Source organism: Gallus gallus, chromosome 13 (assembly GCF_016699485.2).
Source record: "Gallus gallus isolate bGalGal1 chromosome 13, bGalGal1.mat.broiler.GRCg7b, whole genome shotgun sequence".
NCBI lineage: Eukaryota > Metazoa > Chordata > Aves > Galliformes > Phasianidae > Gallus > Gallus gallus.
This window is the reverse complement of record NC_052544.1, coordinates 8,815,921-8,837,860: the sequence shown is the minus strand read 5'-3', so window position 1 is coordinate 8,837,860 and position 21,940 is coordinate 8,815,921. Positions and strand designations below refer to the sequence as shown.

General features: G+C 53.7%; 1 protein-coding gene and 1 long non-coding RNA gene across 2 annotated transcripts; one reads left to right on the top strand and one right to left on the bottom strand.

The window, feature by feature from the left end:
* Nucleotides 1–181: 181 nt before the first annotated feature.
* LOC124417188 lies at nt 182–18,292 on the bottom strand. Its single transcript, XR_006931443.1, has 3 exons — nt 18,246–18,292; nt 4,014–4,284; nt 182–465 (listed from the first exon to the last, which is right to left on the bottom strand). It is a non-coding gene; the product is annotated as an uncharacterized LOC124417188 (long non-coding RNA).
* A 923-nt stretch (nt 18,293–19,215) lies between these two features.
* NKX2-5 (NK2 homeobox 5) lies at nt 19,216–21,510 on the top strand. Its single transcript, NM_205164.2, has 2 exons — nt 19,216–19,657; nt 20,336–21,510. The coding sequence occupies exons 1-2, from the start codon at nt 19,381–19,383 to the stop codon at nt 20,941–20,943; spliced, it is 885 nt and encodes a 294-aa protein (NP_990495.1). The 5' UTR covers nt 19,216–19,380; the 3' UTR covers nt 20,944–21,510.
* The last annotated feature ends 430 nt before the right edge of the window (nt 21,511–21,940 follow it).

The window sequence follows — 21,940 nt, the reverse complement described above, 5'->3', positions numbered from 1 at the left end:
ACAGAGAGACTGATTTAGATGTCTTATTTTAAGACAAAATGAAGGGGAATTATGCACATTCAGCATTTTGTTAAACTGACATGAAACCGAGTCACTATGAAATCTATCTGCAGAAAGGCATGGTGCATGTATTTGAAGCATTCTTTAAAATGTTTTTATTATTTAAAGCTAAATACCATATCATACAGTCAAAGGGGAAAATGAAGTCTCAATTTGCAGCAGGATCAGCCAGGATCACATCTGCTCGTGCACCTTTGCCAGGGTTTGCAGCCCACAGCCGTGGCCGTGGGGAGCCCCACTGCAGGCTGTGCTGCCAGGAAGGCAACAAGGCTGCAAAGGGGATGAAATGCACGCTGGGCTGCAAGAAGGGGGAGGGAAAGCAGATGGGGTGTCCCGGTGGGGATGCCCAAAAGCTGAGCTGTTCTGCAGCAAGGAAGGGCGGCCGCCTGCTGACTGTGCAGATTCCTGGAGAAGGAGAGATGCATTTTGTGGCTGGCTGCATTACATGGACCAGTGAAAGCCACAGCTGGCAATGCAGGAGAGGGGAATGAGATCTGGATGATAATTAACAGCACAATCTTGGTTTCACCAAAGCCTCTGGTGACACATCCTACTGATAGCAGCAGGACGTTAGAAGCTGGAGCTGGGAATCACTGAAGCTTTCTGACTGCACAGCCTTATCAGGAAGGATCCTGACAAAATCAGAAAATAGATGAGGCTGAAAATAATCTGTTCTCAAACATCCCACATGCAGAAATGCCTGAATCTGCGGGTTTTTTTTTTTTTTTTTTTTCTTTTTGCAGCTCTCTCTGAGCACAATTTGTGGAAGAGCAGGCAATCCATCCACAGCATCACCCAACAACTGCCAGGACTGCATGAGACACTTCAAATATTACAGAGATAAGGCTTCAGTGTTGCTTTTTAAAACCCGAACTAAAGTTTGCAAGGCTCTGTGACTTTATACACCGTACTGCTTCAGTTCTGGCCGTCCTACACAGACGGGGTGCTCTCTCCCTTCCTTTCCACTGATCACATGCAGGAAAGCAGCACAGCTTTGCTGCAGCCCGAGAAATGGCCAGGAGCAATTTGCACCACCACCACCCCCCCGGAGGACAGCAGCAGGATGCCACTGCTCATTTGAGTGAATACAGCAATTATTCTCAGCAATGACTTAGAAAAAAACTTGGAAGGGTGGAGTAAAAAAAGACCAGGAGACAGCACTGAGAATATGTGATGATGCCATCTCAGCACACAAACTCATTCAGGAGCCTGCTTAGAACAAACTGTTCTTACAGTATTGCCAGACTGACCAGAAACAAGAAGAGCATTAAGGTCCAATTGACCAATAAGTTGGTCAGATCCTCTTTCATGAGACTGCCAGCCAAATTTGTAAACATTGAAGGTCAGATAAACACACAAAGTGTTGCAATTTATTGGATTCACATTCCTCTGGCGATTCACCTATGTTTTCTTCTGTCTGGACTAAGGGTGGGTGGGCAGGTAATGGGAGGATCACATTTTCTACCGGCGCAAGGCTTAGGCAGGACAGAAAGAGCAGAGGTTGTAATGGAAAGTCAAAGCCCCATAGGATAAAGAAGCTCCAGAGCAACACCCAGCCTTGTCTTTGAAAGAAAGTTGTGAGTATTTTCAGATCCGTGCAGTTCTCCCGAGGACGAGACAAGGACTGAACTGATTCTTCAGGAGCCATAAAACTCATCGAGCTATTATAAACCAAGGGAAGGTTTGCTTTGGAGGAACACCAGCAGGAAGGGACTGTCCCATGGGGCGGCTCATCTGCAGCAGGCACCATGTGTGCCCAGCAAGGGAAGAGGCACGGCTCTGCATGCAAGGCACTGCTGGAATGCAGCAGCTGCTCCGTCCCTCTGTGCTTCTCCAGCAGAAACACTGCAGGTCTGTTGTTAGGGACCTCCATGGGACTGCACGGCACGACTCGTGCTGGTGTCCCTCTGTGTTATCTCACATTGGCAGAGATCCTTCGATCGCTGTCTCACAACAAACCAAAGTCACTGCAGCAGCACAAAGTTGGCTCCACACACTGTGCTCCGGCCGACCAAAACACAGACACGGTCACGCAGTGCATCTGAGCTGGCTGTGTGCTGCTGAGCCCGCAGGAGCTGTGGCAGCAGTGTCACCTGCTCACAGAGCATGCAGCTCGCCGGAACACTGCTCCTGGCAGTCACAGCACAGCAGCCCCAGCTGAGGCTGCAGCACCACTGGGGTTCATATGGATACAGCAAAAAAGGATTTGGAGCCCAAACAAATCGGGGGAAAATTCCTTTCAGTTTGAAAGCGTTTCCCCTTGTTCTATCACAACAGACCCTCCTAAAGAGTCTTTCTTACAGCCCCCCTTAGATACTGACAGGCCGCTCTCAGGTGTCCCCAGAGCCTTTTCTTCTCCAGGCTGAACAGATTTCGATTGGATATAAGGAAGAAGTTCTTTGCAATAATGGCAGTGAGGCACTGGCACAGGTTGCCCAGAGAAGTGGTGGTGCCCCATCCCTGCAGCTCTGAGCACTGATGGAGCTGTGGGTGTCCCTGTTCATTGCAGGGAGTTGGATTATGTGGCCTTTAAGGGTCCCTTCCAACTCAAGCGAGTCTACGATTCAATGATTCCTGCTACAGAGCTGTAGGTCAATAAGGCCAATAGAAAGAAAGACATCAGAACAAAGAGCAAATGCAAAGCAAGGAATTGCCTTTTTATCAGGGGGATGGACCTGCCACCAAAACAAAGGCCACAAAAGACAACCACACCGCCTCCAGACTCAAGAAAACAATTGCTAAAACTCATTCATGGTAGAAAAAAAAATGCAGTGGAAACATTTGCCAATACCTTTAGTGCTGGTCAGGAGCCATGCAGGCAGCAGGAGCGGGGCAGGGGATCGGCCCAGCAACTCCACCAGCACAGCCGGATCCGGAGTTTCCAAAGACAGGGCAGCAGCTCACCATACAGAGGCCCCAGGGCACTGAAGCGTTATTTTATTTCTGGCTTTGAACTTCAGAAACACACGGGATCCACGGATGTGTGCTGTTGCTCACATCAGGTAAATGCACCCCGGGTTTCTGTTTCAGCCATGTACCCTTTGGAAAGCGGCGGTGCCTGCTTTCCATCTGACAGCAGCACAGCTGAACAAGAGAGATGCAAAACTAATCACAGGGAGAAGGGAGACAAAAAGGGATTCCAGCAACATGAAAACCAGAGGGAAATGCCAGAGTCGTGCTATCTGCGATCAGTATCTGTGACCCTTCATTTTCCAAGAAGTAGTGATGATAAGGCAGCTCTGTCCAGGTGAAAGATATCAGCAGGGCTAATTGTAGCTGAGCAGACGGATTCTCATGGCTGTGCTGTTATCTGCTTGGATTCCAGCTCCCAGCGGCTGCTGTCACTGCTCATAATATCCAGCAGCGAGGAGAGAGAGAGAGAGAGAGAAAGGAGAAAGGAGAGGAGAGTACTGTGGAAGTAACAGGGGGAAACACGAGACGAAAAAGAAGAAAGAATAAAAATAGCCATAAATAAATAAATAAATAGATAGATTGAAAGGGATGGAACAGTGATGATATGGAAAGAAGCCAGAGGCGAATGGGAACCCCGAGCTGCACCGCAGTTTCCTCTTGAAGGAGTTTCAAGGGGATGGAGCTGATGGCAGAAATCAGGGCATAATCTTGCCTCTGCTCACCGCTGAGCAGACTGCTGAGCACAGAAATTACTCAGAGACATCACCTCCACTCTGCTGCAGACTCTGCCTGACGCTCACCGCATATGGATGGGTGAAGATGCATAAAAAATGCAATAGAAAAAGGAGAGAGTGCTACTAATGAGCTGCTAATGACGCTACTCCTGCACACACCGTGTAGCACAGAAGGAAGCTGCCCCATGCCTGCAAACCTGCCCCAGAGCAGAGGGGTATGAAGGACCAGGGAGGGAGGGAAAAGCCAAAGCACCGATAACTTCACATCCATTACCACTATGTCCCCTTCTATTCCTGCACCCTCACCTCTCACAGCAATCCACTCCATTTCCAGCATGAGTCCCGAGCTCTGCACACAGTCGGAGCTTGCGGTGCATGTGAGCATCAGGTCGGACCTGCTGGACCTGCTGCTTCTGCAATGGGTCTGTGCTGCATGATGCTATGACTCCTCAGATCCAGCTAAGTACATGGTACAGGAGAGTCCATGGACCGGAGGTGACTCTCAAAACAGCCACAGCAAAGGATGGAGGGAGCAGGGAGAAGTGAGTTGCTCCAGTTCTCACAGTGACAGCAGCGTCTAGGGAGAGATGGAAGGTGTTCGTGACCAATGTAGAGCTGTCAGGAGCTGGGTTACTTGTGACAACCACATAGGGCTGGAACACCAGGCCTCTCCAGTGGTCTTCTGGAGCAGCTCCTGGAGGCCAAGCAGGACACCCAGGTTTGCAAATGGATGGCAGGCTCAGAGCAGTGCCCAAGTCCCCAAGGTCAGCGCTGTGTCCCCTTCATGCCGGGGAAACTCCAGCCAGCATTTAGAAGTGGATTGAGGATAAAGGTCCAGAGCTCTCACAGCAACCCTCAGGGCCATGTGCTTTAGGAACAAATGTCAGGAGGATGAGAATGGAAAAGAAGACATTATGCTCAGTCAAGGCCAATGCCATTAATAAAGCCCATGTCAGCGTAAAAGCAAACCTGCTGGGGTATATATAGACAGCTGGTGGATACCCATGTCAATTAACACTAACTTAGTACATCTGACCTACACGCATTTCAAATGGCATTAGAGGTAGGATCAGCCCCATACCATCATCTCTTGGAATTCTTTGTGCTTTATAGAAAAAAAATGCACAAATTGTAAGTGATGAAAAGTCACAGTGCTGAGAAGGTGGAAGCTGCAAGCAGAACCTGCCAAAAAGCTCAACGAATACAATGGCACTTTTACTGCAAGTAAGGAAAAGAACCATCAGCATCACTCATTCTGATTTATTCAATTAGTTCAATTGAAGTACTTTACCATTCAGGTTGTAATTAATGGCTTGAGAAGTGGGAGAGATTAATTTTCCTCTGCTGGCCATGAAGAAGTATTTCAGAATGTGTTCTGCTCGTACTCTGTTCAGCAAAAAACCTAATTTAGCTTAATTTACCTTGTTACTTAAAAACAGCCTCAAATACATCACTTTTACATGCAGAATGGGCTTTTATGCACTTCCTTTGTTTTCCATATGTATTTGATCTACACGAGCCTCATTTAGATAATGGTGCCCTCTGAATTTCCGCGTCTCTCCTGATGAATTTTAAGATATTTTACACAGTAAAGTCTCCTACTGAGATCCCAATAAACGCTGTATAACAGTGCAAGTGAACGCGTGCAGGTACGGCAAAACCAACAACTGCAGTGTGAGGGCTGCACTTAAGGCTCCGACCTACATCCTCTGGTCAACCACAGCGCACCAGTTTAAGACGCCCAAAGGATTTCGCTGTGGTTGCAGATGGTCACCACTCCTGGAGCAAAACCGGCACCGCGCGACGCACACCTCCATCTCCCCAAGAGGAGGAGCTCGTCCCATCGGCTTAAGCCACCGGCAACGGTCCGTCTGCCCCCCAGAAGCGCAAGGCCTTGGGCTAGAGAAGGGGAACCGCGGGTAGGAAGGAACCCGCTCTCCTGGCAGGACCCCCCTCCCTCCCCCGTCTCCCGAGCGGCCGCGCAGCGCCGCGTTGCGCTGTTCCGCAGCACCACCTTGCAGCGGGAGCGGGCACCGCACCTCGGCACGGGGAGGGCAGAGGCGGAACGAGCGGGGCGGTGAGCGGCGGGCTGGGAGCGCGGCCGGAGTTACGGCCCTCAGTACGCCTACGAAACCCAGCATCAGCACCGGGCTTCGGCTCAGCGGTTTGCAGGACTCCGTGTACGCGATTTCGTTCCTCCCTGCAGCCCTTCTCTGACCGCCCGCTCACCCGTGAGGGGAAGGAAAGCAGCGGCAATCGGCTGCGCAAAGGCGGCTGCGTGGCCCCAGAAGGCAGCTGGGAGGAGACCTACCCCTATTTTTCCTGCGGTGGTGTCCCCACAACTGCAGATGTGTTGTTCCCCAGTGCCGGATCTTGCACACTCCCTCCCAGTTTTAGAGCACTGGGGGCAGTGAAGGACGCGACTGAAACCACAGCAGCAGCCGCAAGACAGCCCTTTATGCTCCTGCATCCCTCTGCATAGGTGATATCAGATGTGGCCAGAACAGAAGGGGGCCCTGAGTGCGTGGAGGTGTTCACTCAGGTTCTCGGTTTGTTTGATGACACTCTTAATTGGGACTCATCACTTTTCTTAGAGAACAGCTCAGCTTTCGGATGCCAGTATCTGGGTTTTGCAGATAACAGCAGAGAAGGGGCGGGTCTGCAAAAGGAAGAGTGTTCATCCAGAACAGCAAAGACATGGCTGGTGGGCTCAGAAACATTGCAACGTGATGTTAACTTGAATAAAGTTTTAAGCGATTCTTTCCAGAGCCCTTTTAGTAAAAGAAATTAAACGCTAAGAAGGCTGTTTGCTGGAAAGCAACGCTCAGACCGTTTGTGTCATCAAATCGGCAGGAGGTGGCATACAAATAATAACAACAATCCCAACAGATCAAAACCGGCTATCACCGCACACAGGATTTGTTTGCTATTCGGCGAGAGAACCGCAGAGCGGCCCATGGCGGGGGCCGATCACCACGGCGGGACGTGAATCCTGGTTGCCACTAAGGAACGTGTCGGAGGTCTGAAGCACGGGCAGGCGGAGCGCAGCCCGCACTACCCCCGCACCCCGCTTGGCGGCGGCCGCACCCCGCGTTTCCCCGAGCGGACCCCCCCCCCCCCCCCCCCCCCCCCCCCCCCCCCCCCCCCACTCCTCCGCCGGGCTCCGCTGAGGGCTCACCTCAGCCCCGGGCTGCGCGGACAGGGATGCTCCGCAGCCGAGCAGCTGTCGTGGGTGATGCCCGAGAGCTCGCTGCCTATTTCTGCTCTTCTCAGCAAAAGCGCCGGCGGTGAGCGCATAGCAGTGACAGCAGCAGGAGCTTAATTCTAAGTGGGGACAGAATAAGCTGGGAACTGGGTAGATAAGAGTGATGTTTCCTGCTCAGCTGTCCCCAAGGAATTCTATCCTGGGATACTCGGAGCGCGGTTATCTTGGCCATTAGCAAACTTGTGAGGGACAGGTGAGATACCAGCGGACGGGCAAAGGGCGAAGGCAGCATCTCCTGTCAAAGCAGGGGATGGGAGGAACCAGGCAATTCTAGGCCTAGCTGCTTTGCTTTGATTCCAGGAAAAATACTGGAAGAATTAAGTGCCCGAAGGAAAGCAAATGGATAACAGCACCGTGGATGGTCAGCAGCGAGTGGGACAGCACAGCAGTGTGCTCAGTGCACTCATAGGGGAGGCAAGGAGACATGATATAGAAAAATGTAAGAGTCTGGAGCATTAGATGTGTTTTCTGCATTCATTTCAGTGAATACATTGATAAAAGATAGACATCCGCCTCTTAACACTGCTTAGGAAAGAACAACCAACAGTGCTACTGAGCACTAAGCTGCATTGATAAAACCACTCTTGGAAGCAGAGAAGTATTTAACACATTTTCTTCTTTTCCTTCTGCTCAGAATTACCATCTGCCAACAGATTCTCTGGAATGGAGCCTTTTCTCTGGTTTCTGTTTGGGGACAAACTTGTGCCAATTTCCAGCAGTTCGTGTGATTTAGGGATTTAGGATATTCTCTTCTGAAAAATATGTGGGCTTGAAGCTAAATTCAGATACTGAAAAGATGTGGTGTGAAGCAAGTTGTGGGTCACGGTACCGCTCTGTGTGGATGCAGTATGTCAGATGAGAAAGGTTTGAGTCCCTTTCCATGCAGCCTCGGGCTGGGGGGAAAATTCTGTCTTTAACCACTGTCAATTCGTTCCTGCTTTGCCCTAAGCTCATCCCATCACACCTGTCTGAAGTTCCACTTAAAACTTCCAGGAACTTTCATCTGAAACCATGGGATGCAAAATCCTCCTCGGATCACTCAGGAAACTCAGCAAATCGGCCTTTTCCTTCATGGCCTCATCTCTCCGGGTCTCAAATCTGGGAGGCGGATCTTGGAATACATTATAAATGGGTTACAAATATATTGACTTCTCTTGCTTGGAGATAAAATGTGGCTAAGCAGTACTTCCAGGGAAAGAGGCTATTGTGTGAGTGGTGGGAGGCACAGAGGGAGTCTATGAGCCTTTGGAATAGAGTGAAGGGCAAAAACAAGCATTAAAATCCTGCAGAAAATGGTTACTTGTTTAAAATTCCTTTCAGCTGTAGTGAGCCCAGCTTTTATTTCCACTTATTAGATCTCCTAAAACAGAAGGCCTGAGAAAAGATTAAAAACCCATCCGCTCACATTGCTTCTTTTCCAGCAGTGCAGAAAGAGGTCCATAATTTCCACCTAAGTTTTGCTTCATTTTTTCTTTTAGAAAATGCCCATTTTATAAGCCAGCCTGAAATCTAAAGGAAACGCCTGCCAGAAAGTCTGAAGGAAAAAAGAAGAAGAAATAAAGGTTGCCAAGTATTTGGCACTGGGGCTTTGAGGTATCCTGATACCCAGCAGTGGCTCTTCCCCTTCTGCCATCACCCACTGCACACATCTGCGGAGGCCAAGCAAAGAGCAGAGCGTGTGCTGAGGGAGGTGGATCACCAATGCCAATACTGGGTTACACAGCTGCTGAGCCAAGGGATGTTACATGTCAGGAAAGTTTGAGTTACACCTCTCCTTTCTCCCCGAAAAACAATAGCTCCATCCATCCCAGCATCAGCTGTTGAATGGGAGCCTGTGGGAATTTGGCTGTTCACAGCCCACAGAGCTCTGTGCTGTGGGTGCACGTTGGGTACACGTTGTTTCATGTAAAACTGGTAGGGAAGGACTGACTGAGAGAGTTGCCTCAAGCTGACAAAGAAGGAAGTAAAGAAGATGGAGGAGGACAGCAAAGAAGGGATGGATTTGGAGCTCCTGGAGAGGTTAGCTAGCTGTGCCGTTTTGCTTTCGTAGAATCACAGAATTGTTAAGTTTGGAGTAGACTGCTAAGATAATCAAGCCCAAGCATAAATCAGTTTCATTTGTTTAAGGGAAGAAGACTAGCACAGTTAGCAGTTAGCTTATCCAGCTGCCAAGCTGCAGCAGAGTCCTTGGCACATAACCAGGAGGCATAGGGCAGGGTGTCTGCGGGTGCTGCATGTCACACAGCCTGCAGCACTTCTGCAGAGATGGGAAAATTAAGAAAAAATTTGGGAAAAAAATTCTTCTCAGAAAGAGGTGGTCGGACACTGGCACAGCTGCCCAGGGAGGCGGTGCAGTCATCATCCCTGGAGATGCTCAAGAACTGTGGAGATGTGGCACTGAGAGGATGTTGTTAGTGGGCATGGTGGGATGGGTTGGTGCTGGACCTGATGATCTTACAAGTCTTTTCTAACCTTAATGGTCCTATGGTTCTATGAAAAGCTGAGTCAGGCGGCAAGCAGCCATCCTGGCACTGCTGAGTGCCACTGCATGAGCTGCAGCAGGCCTTGCTCTCGGTTAAATAGGCGCAGTCAAATCTAGATGCATCCTAGATTTGAGCATGTGGGCATGCAAACACAGAGAACAGACAGCACTACCTGCTGAAATCAGGCACGAGCATGAGATGCTGCTTGGCATTAGGGGAGGAAAGAAGTTCTGTGCTCGCCCTGCAGACAGCTGTCAGCTCCTTGGCCCTCCTTCCATGCCTCAGCCTGGCCAGGCTGCAAACTGCCACCATGTCAAATCTCCCTTTTCCCCAGGTCGGCAGAGCTCTGAGGAAAGAGGATCCAGGCAGGACTTCATCATGGTGACAACTTTCTGTGGAAGCTGCAATCCATTTGGCAGTCGGGAACACGTTCAGCTCTTGCCAAAAAGATCACCAACAGCCATTGGCACTTTGGTTATGTGGTTTCCCAAGTGGAAGAAGGGATGACAGGTTTGTATTAATTCCAGTCAGCAAATGGATTATAAATACTCCCCCAGCCAGTTGCCACCTGATAGGACTGTCCTTGAGTTCTGCAATTGTGGAAGGGAGTTGTCAACTCTAAATTTACCCACCAGCACGCGCTGTATAAACCACACTGCTCTGAGATCCTCGGTAGAAACTTATGCTGTAGCCCAGCATGGATTAGACCAGAAATTGCCGGTTCCACCCCCAGACAGACATCTCACTGCCACTTATCTCAGGGTTTCGATGACAGTGAGGAGAGCAGGATGGGTTTGACAGGACGCGTCGCTGTATTGGCCATGCAATTGCCACAGCAGTCAAATGAAGTCCGAGCTAACAAAGTGATCAAAAGCCGGATCCACCTAACATCTTCCTGATGAGGTAACAGCTCCTGCTCCTAAGGATAGCCTTTCCCATCATAAAAACGCACACCACGAGTGATAGAAGGAAAGCCACGCTGAGGATGGGGTGTCCAAAGCCAGATAGAAGTGAGACAAAGCAGACAGAGATAGCGTTCCCTGGAAATGCAGTGGGCAGGATGCTGATGTTTCCCCAGACGGACTGTTCGCTCAAAGAAGTGTGACTGGATAGATGCAACTTTTACAAAACAGAAAGCAAGCAGGGAGCTCAGTGTTTCTAGCTTTAGAACAACACCAGTGTCGGTGCATTGGGCAAATGCACAACCCAGCTGTGCTGTGTTACACTCTGCTCTGCTTTGGGCTTCTGATTTTGTGTACTCCAGTTATTCTCTTGCTGTGCACTCCCAAGGAAGCCCAGCATCTGCTCCCCAACTGCACCCACAGTGCGGGTGCCCATTGCCCCCAGACCTCCCAGCACAGCAGCTCCCAGGAGGGCTGCGGGTCCCACCAGGTGGCACCTGGCAGCAGACTGAGGGACGGCAGTGTGACAACCCAGTGGCCACTTCTGGACAGAGCCCCAAAAGGGCTCGTCCTGTATTTCCTTTATTTCCACATGCTGAGTACTTTCTATCAGATGAGCCCAAACCACATGTGCCTGAGCACCGGGAAACCTCAGAGGGGGTAAATTGCAGTTCTTCTGTGCTTTTATGTATTTTAAAGACCCTGACATCTTTTAGCATCCCAAATGCTCAAAGTCACACTGCATCTACCTCGGACTGCCCCAAATGAATGGGTGCTTTTAGCCTCAAACTCTGCACCTTGCACTCTCTGAGCAGCAGGGCTAATGCTCCTCCATAATTCTCTCCCACACATGGGACAGGAAGGTGGAACCCGTGGTACCAAATCCCTCACACACCCCTGCAGTGGAAGATGCAATTAAAAGCTCTGTCTCCACAGCCTAACAGCTCACTGTGGAGCAAGGCCTGGGGCCACATGCTCAACAGGAAGCATAAAACTAAATATTGAATGGCAGCTCGCTGCACCAGTGCTGCTCATCCTGCACACTTTGAGAGGCGGAGGCCGTGGGGGAAAAAAGAGAAAAAAGCAAAGCTAAAATAAAGCCAGAAGCCCCATTCCTGACTGTGGATGTACGCAGTAAGGGGTCCCATCCCGTGTGCTGAGTGCCTGACTTTGCAGCTTGCACAACAACCACTTCCCTTCATTTTTGCTCGTGTGTTATTTGTATAAAAACTGGTTCAGAGTGAGTCCAGCAACCAGCCAAGTAAAAAATGCCAACTTCAAAATGCAGATTTAGTCCAGAGCTTCTGGGGCTTGTCACAAAATTAGTACATAGAGCCAACGTTGCTTACTCACATCAGGCTGTAGAACAGAAGCCTGCGTTGCAGGACATGTTACCCCACTGGAACCTTAATCCAGCTAATACTAACAAGTCCTTGAGAATAAATGTGGGGACGAGAAAAGGAAAGACTGGGCTCAGTGAGTGGATCTGCACTGCTTCCATTGGATCTCCTTCACAGAGCTACACCCGCGGTGCCTCCTGCTCAACCCCTACAACTCAGCACTGACACAGCTGAGGCTCAGCCCGGCAGAGCTTGCCCATCCATGCCGAAATCTGAAGTTCCCAGCATGGACATACGTGGTGATTTTCCGCTCCGCCGTCTGCAGCAGCTTCCATCACCTTAAGTGCAAAGATCTGCCTGAATGTGAACTACTGGATCAGGTTCATATTTTGTAAATATTATTGTTATTTTATGGACTTTGGCATCAATGAGAGCAAAGATAGAGAGGCTGGAATGGGACGCAATGGTTCTGAGTGTGGCTGTTATTTGTCTATTTTTTAGAACGTGGGGACGGAGAAGGAAAGGGATAGTTTAGAAATGCGGTTAAACACATTTTTTTCTCTAGAGGCATTTAGGGTTTTGCCTTTGCTTTGTTTATCCTTCTTTGGGACTAAGTAAAGTCATATTTTTAAACATAGGACATCCCCCCTTTCCTTTTTAAATACTGAAATTCTAAGAGTCACTCTAGATAGGGCTCAGGCTGCTCTGCCCGCTTGGAGCCAAATGCATCTCTCAGAGTGTTTTCTTGTGGCCTTGGAAAGTATTTATTTTTTCAGCCATTCCACTTGGATGCACCTTTGTTCATTTTCCAGGGCCAGTTTGGTTCCACAACCAAAATTACAACGTGCAGCAGAATCCACCATTTGGGCCTCCAGTCTGTTATGATCCCCCAGCACATGCATGATCCTCCTAATCCAGATATTTAAGCACTTACTATCTCCTTTTTTCTCCTCTTAGGATTTACTGCCATGCACGGGAGCAGCAGTGGGAAGAACTTCTGGACACCACAAAGGGAAAATGCTCAGAAAATGCTCAGGGATAGAGTTTTTTCCCCCGGTTTGGTTGGGGGAAGGAGAACTGCATTTCCAACCACATTTCCAAACCCAAAGAGCCATTGGAGAGAACTGCAGAGGTTTGGGTCCCCCCATGCAGTGTCGGGTGTCCCTGGGCTGCAGTGAGGGGTTGGAGTGCAGGGCCCACGCGGGTGCCCCGGGCACAGAGGGGCTGTGCTGGGGCAGGCGGCATCTGGGAAGCAGCAATCTGGGAAGCAGCAATGCCTGACAGCTCGGGGATGGCCAGATGTTTTCATCATTATGGAAAAAATCTGCTGGTGCCTCCTTGCCCAGAGAAAGGCTGGAGGAGGAAATATCCTCTTGAGCTCTGATCGGGGCTGCGTATTAAAACTGCGATGGGTCAGGGACTAAAAAGAAAAAAGAAACCAAAGGAAGGGAGGAAGGGATGTTTTCTGCCTCCGGCTCTAGCATTCAGCACAACGGCGCCCCAAAAGGCTGCATTGCCAGCCCTGGGATTTTTCCCAAGCTCGCTGCCCCAGAGGGCTGAGGACACGGCCTGCATGGGGGTCCCTCTGCTGTCCCCCCAGCTTCCACCCCGCAGAGCTCCCCCGTCCCTCTGCCGTCAGCAGGTGCTGCCCCGGGGCTGCACGGGGCCGGAGCACAGTGCTAACCCGGCACAACAGCAGCGGGCGCCGCGGGCCCGGCTTACATCGGCACTCAGGGGGTCACCCACCGGGATTTGCCCTTCCCATCGGATCCCCGTTCCCAAAAGCAGCGCGGCCACATCCCCCCCCCCTCCCCCGCCTCAAAACCAAAGAGCCGTGAGGAAAGCATGCAGAACGGTGAGAAAAACCGACAGCCAAAAGCGATACTCCACGATTTCTTTAAGAAATCAACTCTGTCCACAAAATAAATTCACATTTCACTGGCTTTTGATTATTTTTTCCCCCCGTTCTTTAATTGTCCAACAGAGCACGGGAGGTGTCCGGCTTGGAGCAGCACCCTCCCCTCCCCCCCACCCCGGGCTCCTCTCCGCCCTTCTGTCGCGGTGTCCCTGCGGGGAAGGGCTGAGCTCAGCGGGGCTCCAAAACGGGCCGGTAAAGGAACGCGGGGACCGCATCAAAACTGCGGGTCTGTTTCTGCGGATGCGGCTTTCATTTGAAATGTAAAAAGAAACTTTTCGAGATGCGACAAACCCGGAAACGTTACCCGAGAGAATCAAATTAAAAATGTAAAGAATTTGCATAAGATTTTCGTTTCTTTCTCTCACATGGATATACCGTATTTACGGTGAACAGAACGCTCATCGGGCGGGTAGAAACTCTTTCCCGTGTGTTTATTTCCCACTTTCCCTCTCCCGTAGTACGACGATTTTTTTTCTCCAGCCACTTCTCAGCCGTTCTCCCCCCGCCGGAGGATATGCAGCAGCAGTCGCAGGGCCCGGGGGGGGGGGGGGGGTGGTGGTATGGGGGGGATGCTGGCAGAGCCGGGACGCTCCGCTGCGGAGTCCCCGAGAGGTCCGGAGCCGTAGCCGGGGCCGGGGGTTCCCCGCAGGGCTGCACTCAGCAGGTGCGGCCCTCCCGCACGGAGCGCGTTTGCCCGGAGCCTCCGCTCGCCCAATTCAACGGTGGGAAAAGGAGAAAACGCAAACCGAAATGAAAACAGCAATAAAAACGCAGGATGGACGGATAGCAAAACGTGAAAGCGGGTCCGACCGTGGCAAGTTAGCGGGGTTTCCTTTCGTTTTCGTTATTATTTTTAAATTGATTACGAGCTGGCCGTGAGCCTCGAGGGCGGGTGGGGGATTTCGTGGGACAGCGGCAGCCCCGGCCCGCCCGTGCCTCCCCCGGGCAGCCCCGCTGCGCTGCGGTGAGTGGGGAAGCGGAGGGAGAGCGGAGCCCCCGACCGCCCGTCCCTGCCCTCTCGGCAGCCGATTTCATGCCTCTCCGGTTGTGGGTCACGAGCCGGGCCCTGGCAGGAGCCGAGGGGACATCGCCGGGAGACGCTGGAGCGGAGGTAGGGGTCAGGGTTCTGTAACTCGACCGGTTTCATCCTCCCCCCTCCCCGGCTCGGCGCTGGAAGGGGTTCTCCTGGGGGTGCGGGCTGCTGGGAGCCCCGGGAAGCTGAGACAGCAGGAGGGAGTTGGGAATGCCTTTTAGGACAAATAATGTCCAAACACCATCTCACGTTAAACGTGCCCCCACCACGAGCCGCACGCCCGGCCTGCAGGGCCAAGGGCAGCCCCAGCCCGGGGAGGGATGGGAGCGGTGTCCCGCTGCTCTGGAACCCCGGAGCAGTCCCACGGAGTGACATCGCATAATGGATCGGATTTGCACGGGCAGGAGGAAGCTGCGGATGCCCTGAAATCCCCGAGGCGGCTCCTACCCGCCCGGTACCGGCGGTCGGGGCTGTGCCTGGGCAGCCGCCGCCGTTACAGCTTTGTCCTTCGAACCAACCCACGGCTCGCTGCGTGCGAAAAAAATAATCGTTTTGAAAACGATTTTGCCCATCTACTGACACCGCTGCTGCACCCTGGCTACAGGATTCCCATGTCGAGCCGTTGTTGTATTTACTAAACGTGAAAGTCCCCTCATTTAGTTTTTCTGTCCCTAAAAGAACACTACCGCGTCGTGTTCCCCTTGGAAACTTAACGAACGAGCACTTCGGTAATTAACTCACTCCACTAAAAAGGTTTTACTCGAGCACACGTAAACGGCGCGTACCGGAGGCGGCACCGAAGAGCGATCGCTGCGGCAATGCTCGGACTCTGAGACGGGAGCGAAGTCCCATATTGCTCTCCCACCAGCGAACCCGGAGCAGGCAACAAAGCTACAGGGAAGGTAAAATTCAAAAGCATTTCGTTTCGCCGAGCGGCTCGCAGCCTGCACTTCAGCCGAGGGGGAGGAAACCCACCTCCAGCGGCGCGGAGCAGCAGCCAGCCTAATTGCCGGATTCCAGGCACGGAGCCCAGCGAGGGCAACAGGGAAAGCCCACAACTGCTGCCCGAGTCACTGTCCCGGTCACCATCCCGAGTCACCGACCGAGATGGGAGAGCAGCCGCCAGCAGTCTCCAGGGCGCTTCTCCCTAAAAAGCAGAGGAGACTCTAAAACCGAAACATCACGCAGCAGTTTTGTACTGGGTTTGGCAGAAATCGCCCCGAAATAAGGGAGAAGACCCAAGCGGGTGCTTCCCGGCCGCGCTCTGCCCTGCTCGGAAGGGCAGAAATCTCTTTTTCCCGGCGCAGTCCCCGGGGTGAGGCGCTGGGGCCGGGAGGATGCTCTCCCCGAAGGAAATGGGCGCTGGGAACTCGCTCGGTTCCAGCAAGAAAGGCCCAAAAGAACCAGATCAAGAGAAGGAGGGGATTGTGGCTGCAGCAGGGAGAAGCGCCTGGACAGCTCCAAAGGCGTTTTCCTTCTCAGGAACGCGGAGGGGGGAATGCAGAGCTCTCCCAGCCCCGGGCAGCCGCGGGGATGCCGAGGTCCCGCTATGGGAACGGGGAGATTGGCACCAGCTCGAGCAAGGAAACCCTAATAGGCTATTTCTGGACTACTGGCTCTTAACAAATCTATAGCACCTGAAGTGTTAGCACTCAATTAGTGACAAGGTTTTAAAACCCAGCGTTTACCGGCGAGGTATAAACAGAGTCCTGGGAGATAGCCGGGAATTAGGGCGGGAGGGGGCTCTGGACACCTTACCCGGGTGGCAGTCAGAGGAAAACTTTTCCAAAAGGCCCCTTTTCTCTCTCTCTAAACAGTCCGAGGTGTCGAAAGCTCAGGGGGGAGGGAGGATATGCTCTGCGGAGCTTCTTGAGGTTTTTTTGTTTGCTTGTTTGCCTGTTTGTTTTCAGTGAGAAAACTCTCTAAATATATACGTGAAACGAATTTCATTTAGCAGTCCTGGAGAGAAGCGACGGGGCGGTGTGGAAGTCAGCCCCAGCCTGACTTCGTGGGCGCTGGGGTCGGATCGGGGCTGAGTGGGCATTGAGCCGCGGCACGTCGGGCTGAACCGCCCGCATTGGTGCTCGGAGCGAGCCGGGGAGCAGCGGGGAAGGAGGCGGGGGAGTGGGTGCTGAGCCCCGACCCGGAAAGTCCGTGAGTTGCAACGTGTCAGTGACTTATTCATCAATCAGCCGGACACAGAGCAGACCTGGCCTCTCTTTGCTCAGTGTTTGCTTTTTCACCAATTATTGCGGCCCTGCAGCTCTTTTTGTTGATACAGTAGTTCTAAAAAGTGCTAATGTTCATTTATCAGGGGACCGAGCCCGGGACTCCCACTAGTTGTGATTCTTCCAAAAATATAAACACGCGGAGAAGGGCTAAGGCTAAAGCCCCCATTTGTTTCTAAACTGCAGTATTAAAAGTGATGCATTGTTAAAGATAAAGCGGAGATAACGCTGTCTGTCTCCAATGAATGTCTCCCCGACGCATTAATGACATTCCAAATGATAGCTCCGGCTTATCGTTCAATTAATCACTTCCACCCTCTGCAGCCGGGCCCACATCGATCGGGAGCGGCCGTGGGACTGCGGGCTGCAGGAAGCCCTTCAGTGCTCCATCAGCAGCCGTTCGCCGGCCGCTCTCCTGCCCGCGACCCCGGGGCCGCCCCGACGGGGATGAGCTGCGGGCCGGGATGGCTCCTCTCCGGGCTCTCCGGGTGGGCAGTGCCCTTCTCCCCGCCCTGAGAGCTCCGTCTTGCAGCCGGGACAGGCGCTGTCTCCCGGTAGCCCCGTGCACCCGGATTTCTCCCGTCCCGAAGGAGCTGCCCTGAAAGCGGGTGGGCCTACTGCCGTCGGGCAGGATTTTGGGGGAGATCGCGCTGACTTCGTTATTTTAGCATTTCCCTAAGCTATCTCGATTAGCTTGCAGAGAAACGAAAGGAAGGCAGAGAGGTCTGAAAGGCCGCCGGGCAGTGCCCCGCTGACCCGGCAAACGGGAGGCTCTGGGAAGCTGCCTCCGTCCTCCCCGGCTCCTCACCCCTTTTCCTGCAGCCGAGAAAAGACCCCTCCGAGCCGCCGGCGCCCTCGGGCCCTGTATCCCAGGGACCTCCTCGGGAAGCGCAGCCGCACGGAGCGGGACGGCCGCCGCCCTCCCTCATTAAATAGCCATATTTCAGGCCTCCCCGCACGCTAATCGCTCCGACTGTCAGCGCGAGATCCGGATCTGCTTCACAAAGAACCGCTCCCGGGGCGGCAGCAGGAGGGCTGCGCGGAGATCGGGAGCGCTGTTGCAACCCCGGCCCCAAAGCCACAGCTTCGCCCGCAAAAGAACCCGTAACTCAGTGCCCCCGAGCGGGACTCGAAAGTGCAGAGGCGCAAAATCTCTGCGGCACACAGGCAGCAGCTCGCGGCACGCTGCGGACAGGTGCTCGGCTTTTCCCCGCCTCGGAGCATTCATCTTCATCTACGGGAGGAGGAAGGTTTGCGGCAGGGCCCGGCTGCAGCCCGGGGACAAACCCTGCGAACGGCCCCTAGCCTACAAACCTGCCCCCGTGTCCCGCAGCTCCGGGCAGCGCCCGCCTGGGACGCCCCAACTCACCGCAACCGCGGGGCCTCTCCGCTCGCTGCGCGGCCCCATCTCCCACCGCCTCGCGGAGCCGCACCGAACAAATCCCTCAAGGGGGACTTTTTTTTTTTTTTTTTTTTTTTTTTTGCCTCTCACCCCTCAGCCGGAACGCTCCGCACCGCCCATCCCCAGCCTGCGGGTTTGCCGTTACGGTTCCCTTTAGCGACTCCGAGTGCGTGAAGTCCCCGAACCCACTGCTGCGCCGGGCGTGCGGGGCCCTGCGGGCGGACACAGAACCGAGAGCACCCAGACCGGGCCGGGATCGGGACTGCCCCCCAGGGCTGCGTGGCTGCGTTGTTCTCAGGACTCCTCGATGCTCCGAGTGCCGTCGGGTAACGGCAGAGCAACCCTCGCAGGGTTTGGTTTGAAAGTTTCACAAACAAGGGCGGAAAAAACAAACCCTTTCTTCCCCCCCCCCCCCTCCCCACCCACGCTGGGGCTGCTCAGGGTCTCTGTGTTGCGGGGCTCCGCAGTTGCACCGCGCCGCAGTGTCTGCGGAACCCTTAAGCACGGATTTCCCCCCCGAAGGCGCAGCGATCTCCCGTTTGGTAGTTCCTGCGATCGGATATTGCAGAACACTAAAAACGAAAACTCCGTTCCTTCCTTAAGAAAAATGAAATCAGCATATATTTGGTTGATGGTTTCCTCCCGGCCTGTTTATTTAATCTGACTGTATGATAGATGGCATCAGATAGGGGCTCTGTACACATCAGGCTAGTCGGGAGTGTTTTTCTTTCTTTCTTTCTTTCTTTCTAATGGATCAACAAACTGAGAGGGGAAAGCTGGATAAATACAGTGCCGCCCCTTTAAATGAGTGGCGATGTTTTTGCGATGTATTACTATATTAGGTGACATGGAACTTTGCATCTCTCATACCATCACGGCAATGTTGGCCAATAGAAAGCTAAAGTCACCCAAAAACTGCCTAGTCCCTCCTTCCCGTCCCTTATGGTCCGCTCCTACCTGCGCGCAGCGCACAGGGCCGCCTCCCTCGGGATGCTATGTGCCCCCCCCGGCAGCCCACGCTGCAGCAGCGCTCCGGGCCGCCCGCTCCTCGCCTCCCCTTCCATGACCCCGGGCTGCGGCCGCTGCCCCGCTCTCCTCCGCAATGTTTCCTAGCCCTGTGACGACGACTCCCTTCTCGGTCAAGGATATTTTGAACCTGGAGCAGCAGCAGCAGGGCGGTCTGGCCCCCATGGAGCTCTCTTCGCCCTCCTGCATGTTGGCCACCTTCAAGCAGGAGGCGTTCGGCTCCGAGCCGCCCGCCCTGCCCGAGCTCCCCGAGCCGCCCCCGGCCAAGCCGCCCGCCGCCTTCCCCGGCCCCTACTACGTGAAGAGCTACGGGGAGATGGACACGGCCAAGGATTCCAAGGCGGACAAGAAAGGTAAAACCGCAGCCCGGAGCTGTGGCACTGCGCTCGGCCCTCTGCAGCCCGGCCCAGGGGCCCGAGGCGAGCGGGAGCTCAGGAGGAGCGCCCTAAGGTTTTCGAGGTGCCACGATGGGGAGAGATCCCTCGGCTCCTCCCGGGAGCGGGGCTGGGGCTGCGGCACAGGGCAGGGGAGGTGCGGGGGTACGCGAGGCCTCAGCTGTGGCCGGAGAGCGATGAGGCGGCGAATCTTTTACTAACGAGCACAGCGAGCACACCTCTGTGGGGTGGGATTCAATACAAAGGGATGTAAATATGTGATAAATCCAAATACGAGACTAGTCCAAATATGAGACAAACCCAAGCATGAGATAAGCCCAATTTGCGGCAGAACCAAAAGGGATGCGCTGAGCCTTATTTACAACAAACAAAAGCAAACAAACCCTAAAAATAAAAAAAACCTAAGCAAACAACAATAATAAAAATAATAATGATAACAATAAGAATAATGACTGCAAATTGCTCACGAGGTGCTCGGAAGCCCCGGGCGGAGCTGCTGCCCCGCAGACCCCACACGGACGGCAGCGAGCGGTGCCGCGGGGTTCCCTCGCGGTGCACACGGGTCAGTAAATCCGCTTTGCTCTTGTTAATGTTTTGCTCTCCCCGTTTTTCCTTTGTCCGTGCGTTTTGCTGCAGAACTGTGTGCCCTGCACAAGAGTCTGGAGCAGGAGAAGAGAGAGCTGGAGGATCCCGAGCGGCCCAGACAGAGGAAGAGGAGGAAACCCCGCGTCCTCTTTTCTCAAGCCCAAGTCTACGAACTGGAGAGAAGGTTCAAGCAGCAGAAATACCTCTCAGCTCCCGAGAGAGACCATCTAGCGAACGTCCTAAAGCTCACCTCTACCCAGGTGAAAATTTGGTTCCAGAACAGAAGGTACAAATGCAAAAGGCAGAGACAGGACCAGACCCTGGAGATGGTGGGGATCCCACCCCCCCGGCGGATAGCGGTGCCGGTGCTGGTGCGGGACGGGAAGCCCTGCCTGGGGGAGTCTTCTCCCTACAGCTCGCCCTACAATGTCAGCATTAACCCCTATAGCTACAACGCCTACCCCGCGTACCCTAACTACAACAGCCCTGCCTGCAACGCCAACTACAACTGCAGCTACCCGGCCGTGCAGCCCGTGCAGCCCTCGGCGGCAGGCAACAACTTCATGAACTTCAGCGTGGGGGACTTGAATTCGGTGCAGCCGCCCATCCCGCAGGGGAACGCGGGCATCTCCACGTTGCACGGGATCCGAGCGTGGTAGGGCGGCCCGGGCCCGGAGCTGCGCGAGGGGTCGGGACATCGCCGGGCTGCGGGGCGAGGGCGGCTCGGTGCGGGACCGCGGGGAGCTCCCCGGGGCTCTGGGGCACGGTGTTCGACCCGCTCATTCCCCTCTCCCCACCTTCCTACAAAACAGTCGGTCATTTCGCTTGACTTGTTCCTAAACAACGGCAAGCCAAGCCCTACAACTCATTATTATTATTATTTCTTCTTTTTCTTTCTTTCTTTTTTTTTTTTAAACTCTTATCCTAATTATTATTGAGAACCACATTTAATTTTGCACTTCCCGTCCGGTTCCTCCCCCCCCTTTCCCTCCCGGTCGCCGCTCCCCGCGGTCGCTGTCCCCCAGCGCAGGACGGGGACGGCCCCACCGAGCTCCGGGAGCTCCGATCCGCCCCCCCCCCGCTCCCCGTAGGGTTATGCACTAAAACGTGAGTTAGGATTCAGATGCACTGCCCGCTCCTCGCCCCGCCACCCGTTCGGACGTGTTTCCCTTTGCTGTACGAGCTGACGGAGATCAGCGAGTTGTCATTAAAGAGAGTGGCTTCACCTTGCGCGTCCCTGGCCTTCATTGGGCAGCCGAGGGCCGCCGGGGCTCCCAGTGCCGCCCCCGATCACCTTTTTATGTTACTTTTCCCCTCCTTTCCGTTTCTGTACCCCTTCGGTAATTGCGGCGATTCCCGTTTTGGTGCGCGCGTTAATGTCTTTTCAAAAGCAATTTAAAAGCTGCTCTCGAACCCTCCCCCCCCTCCCCAGCCCAGGCAGGACCGCCGTGCCTTGTTCCCCCCAGTTCCATCGCGGGAGGGGCCGGGCCGCCGTGTTGCTGGGGGGCTCTGGGAGGTGGGAAGCCCCACTCACTGCTCCCGAGCACTTTGGGGCCGGGGGTGGAGGGGCGGGTTTCTTCCCGGCATGTAAAGGCAATACGAGGGCAGCAACGCTCCGAGCCATAAATCATCGGGTCGGGTCGGGTCCGGCCCGCG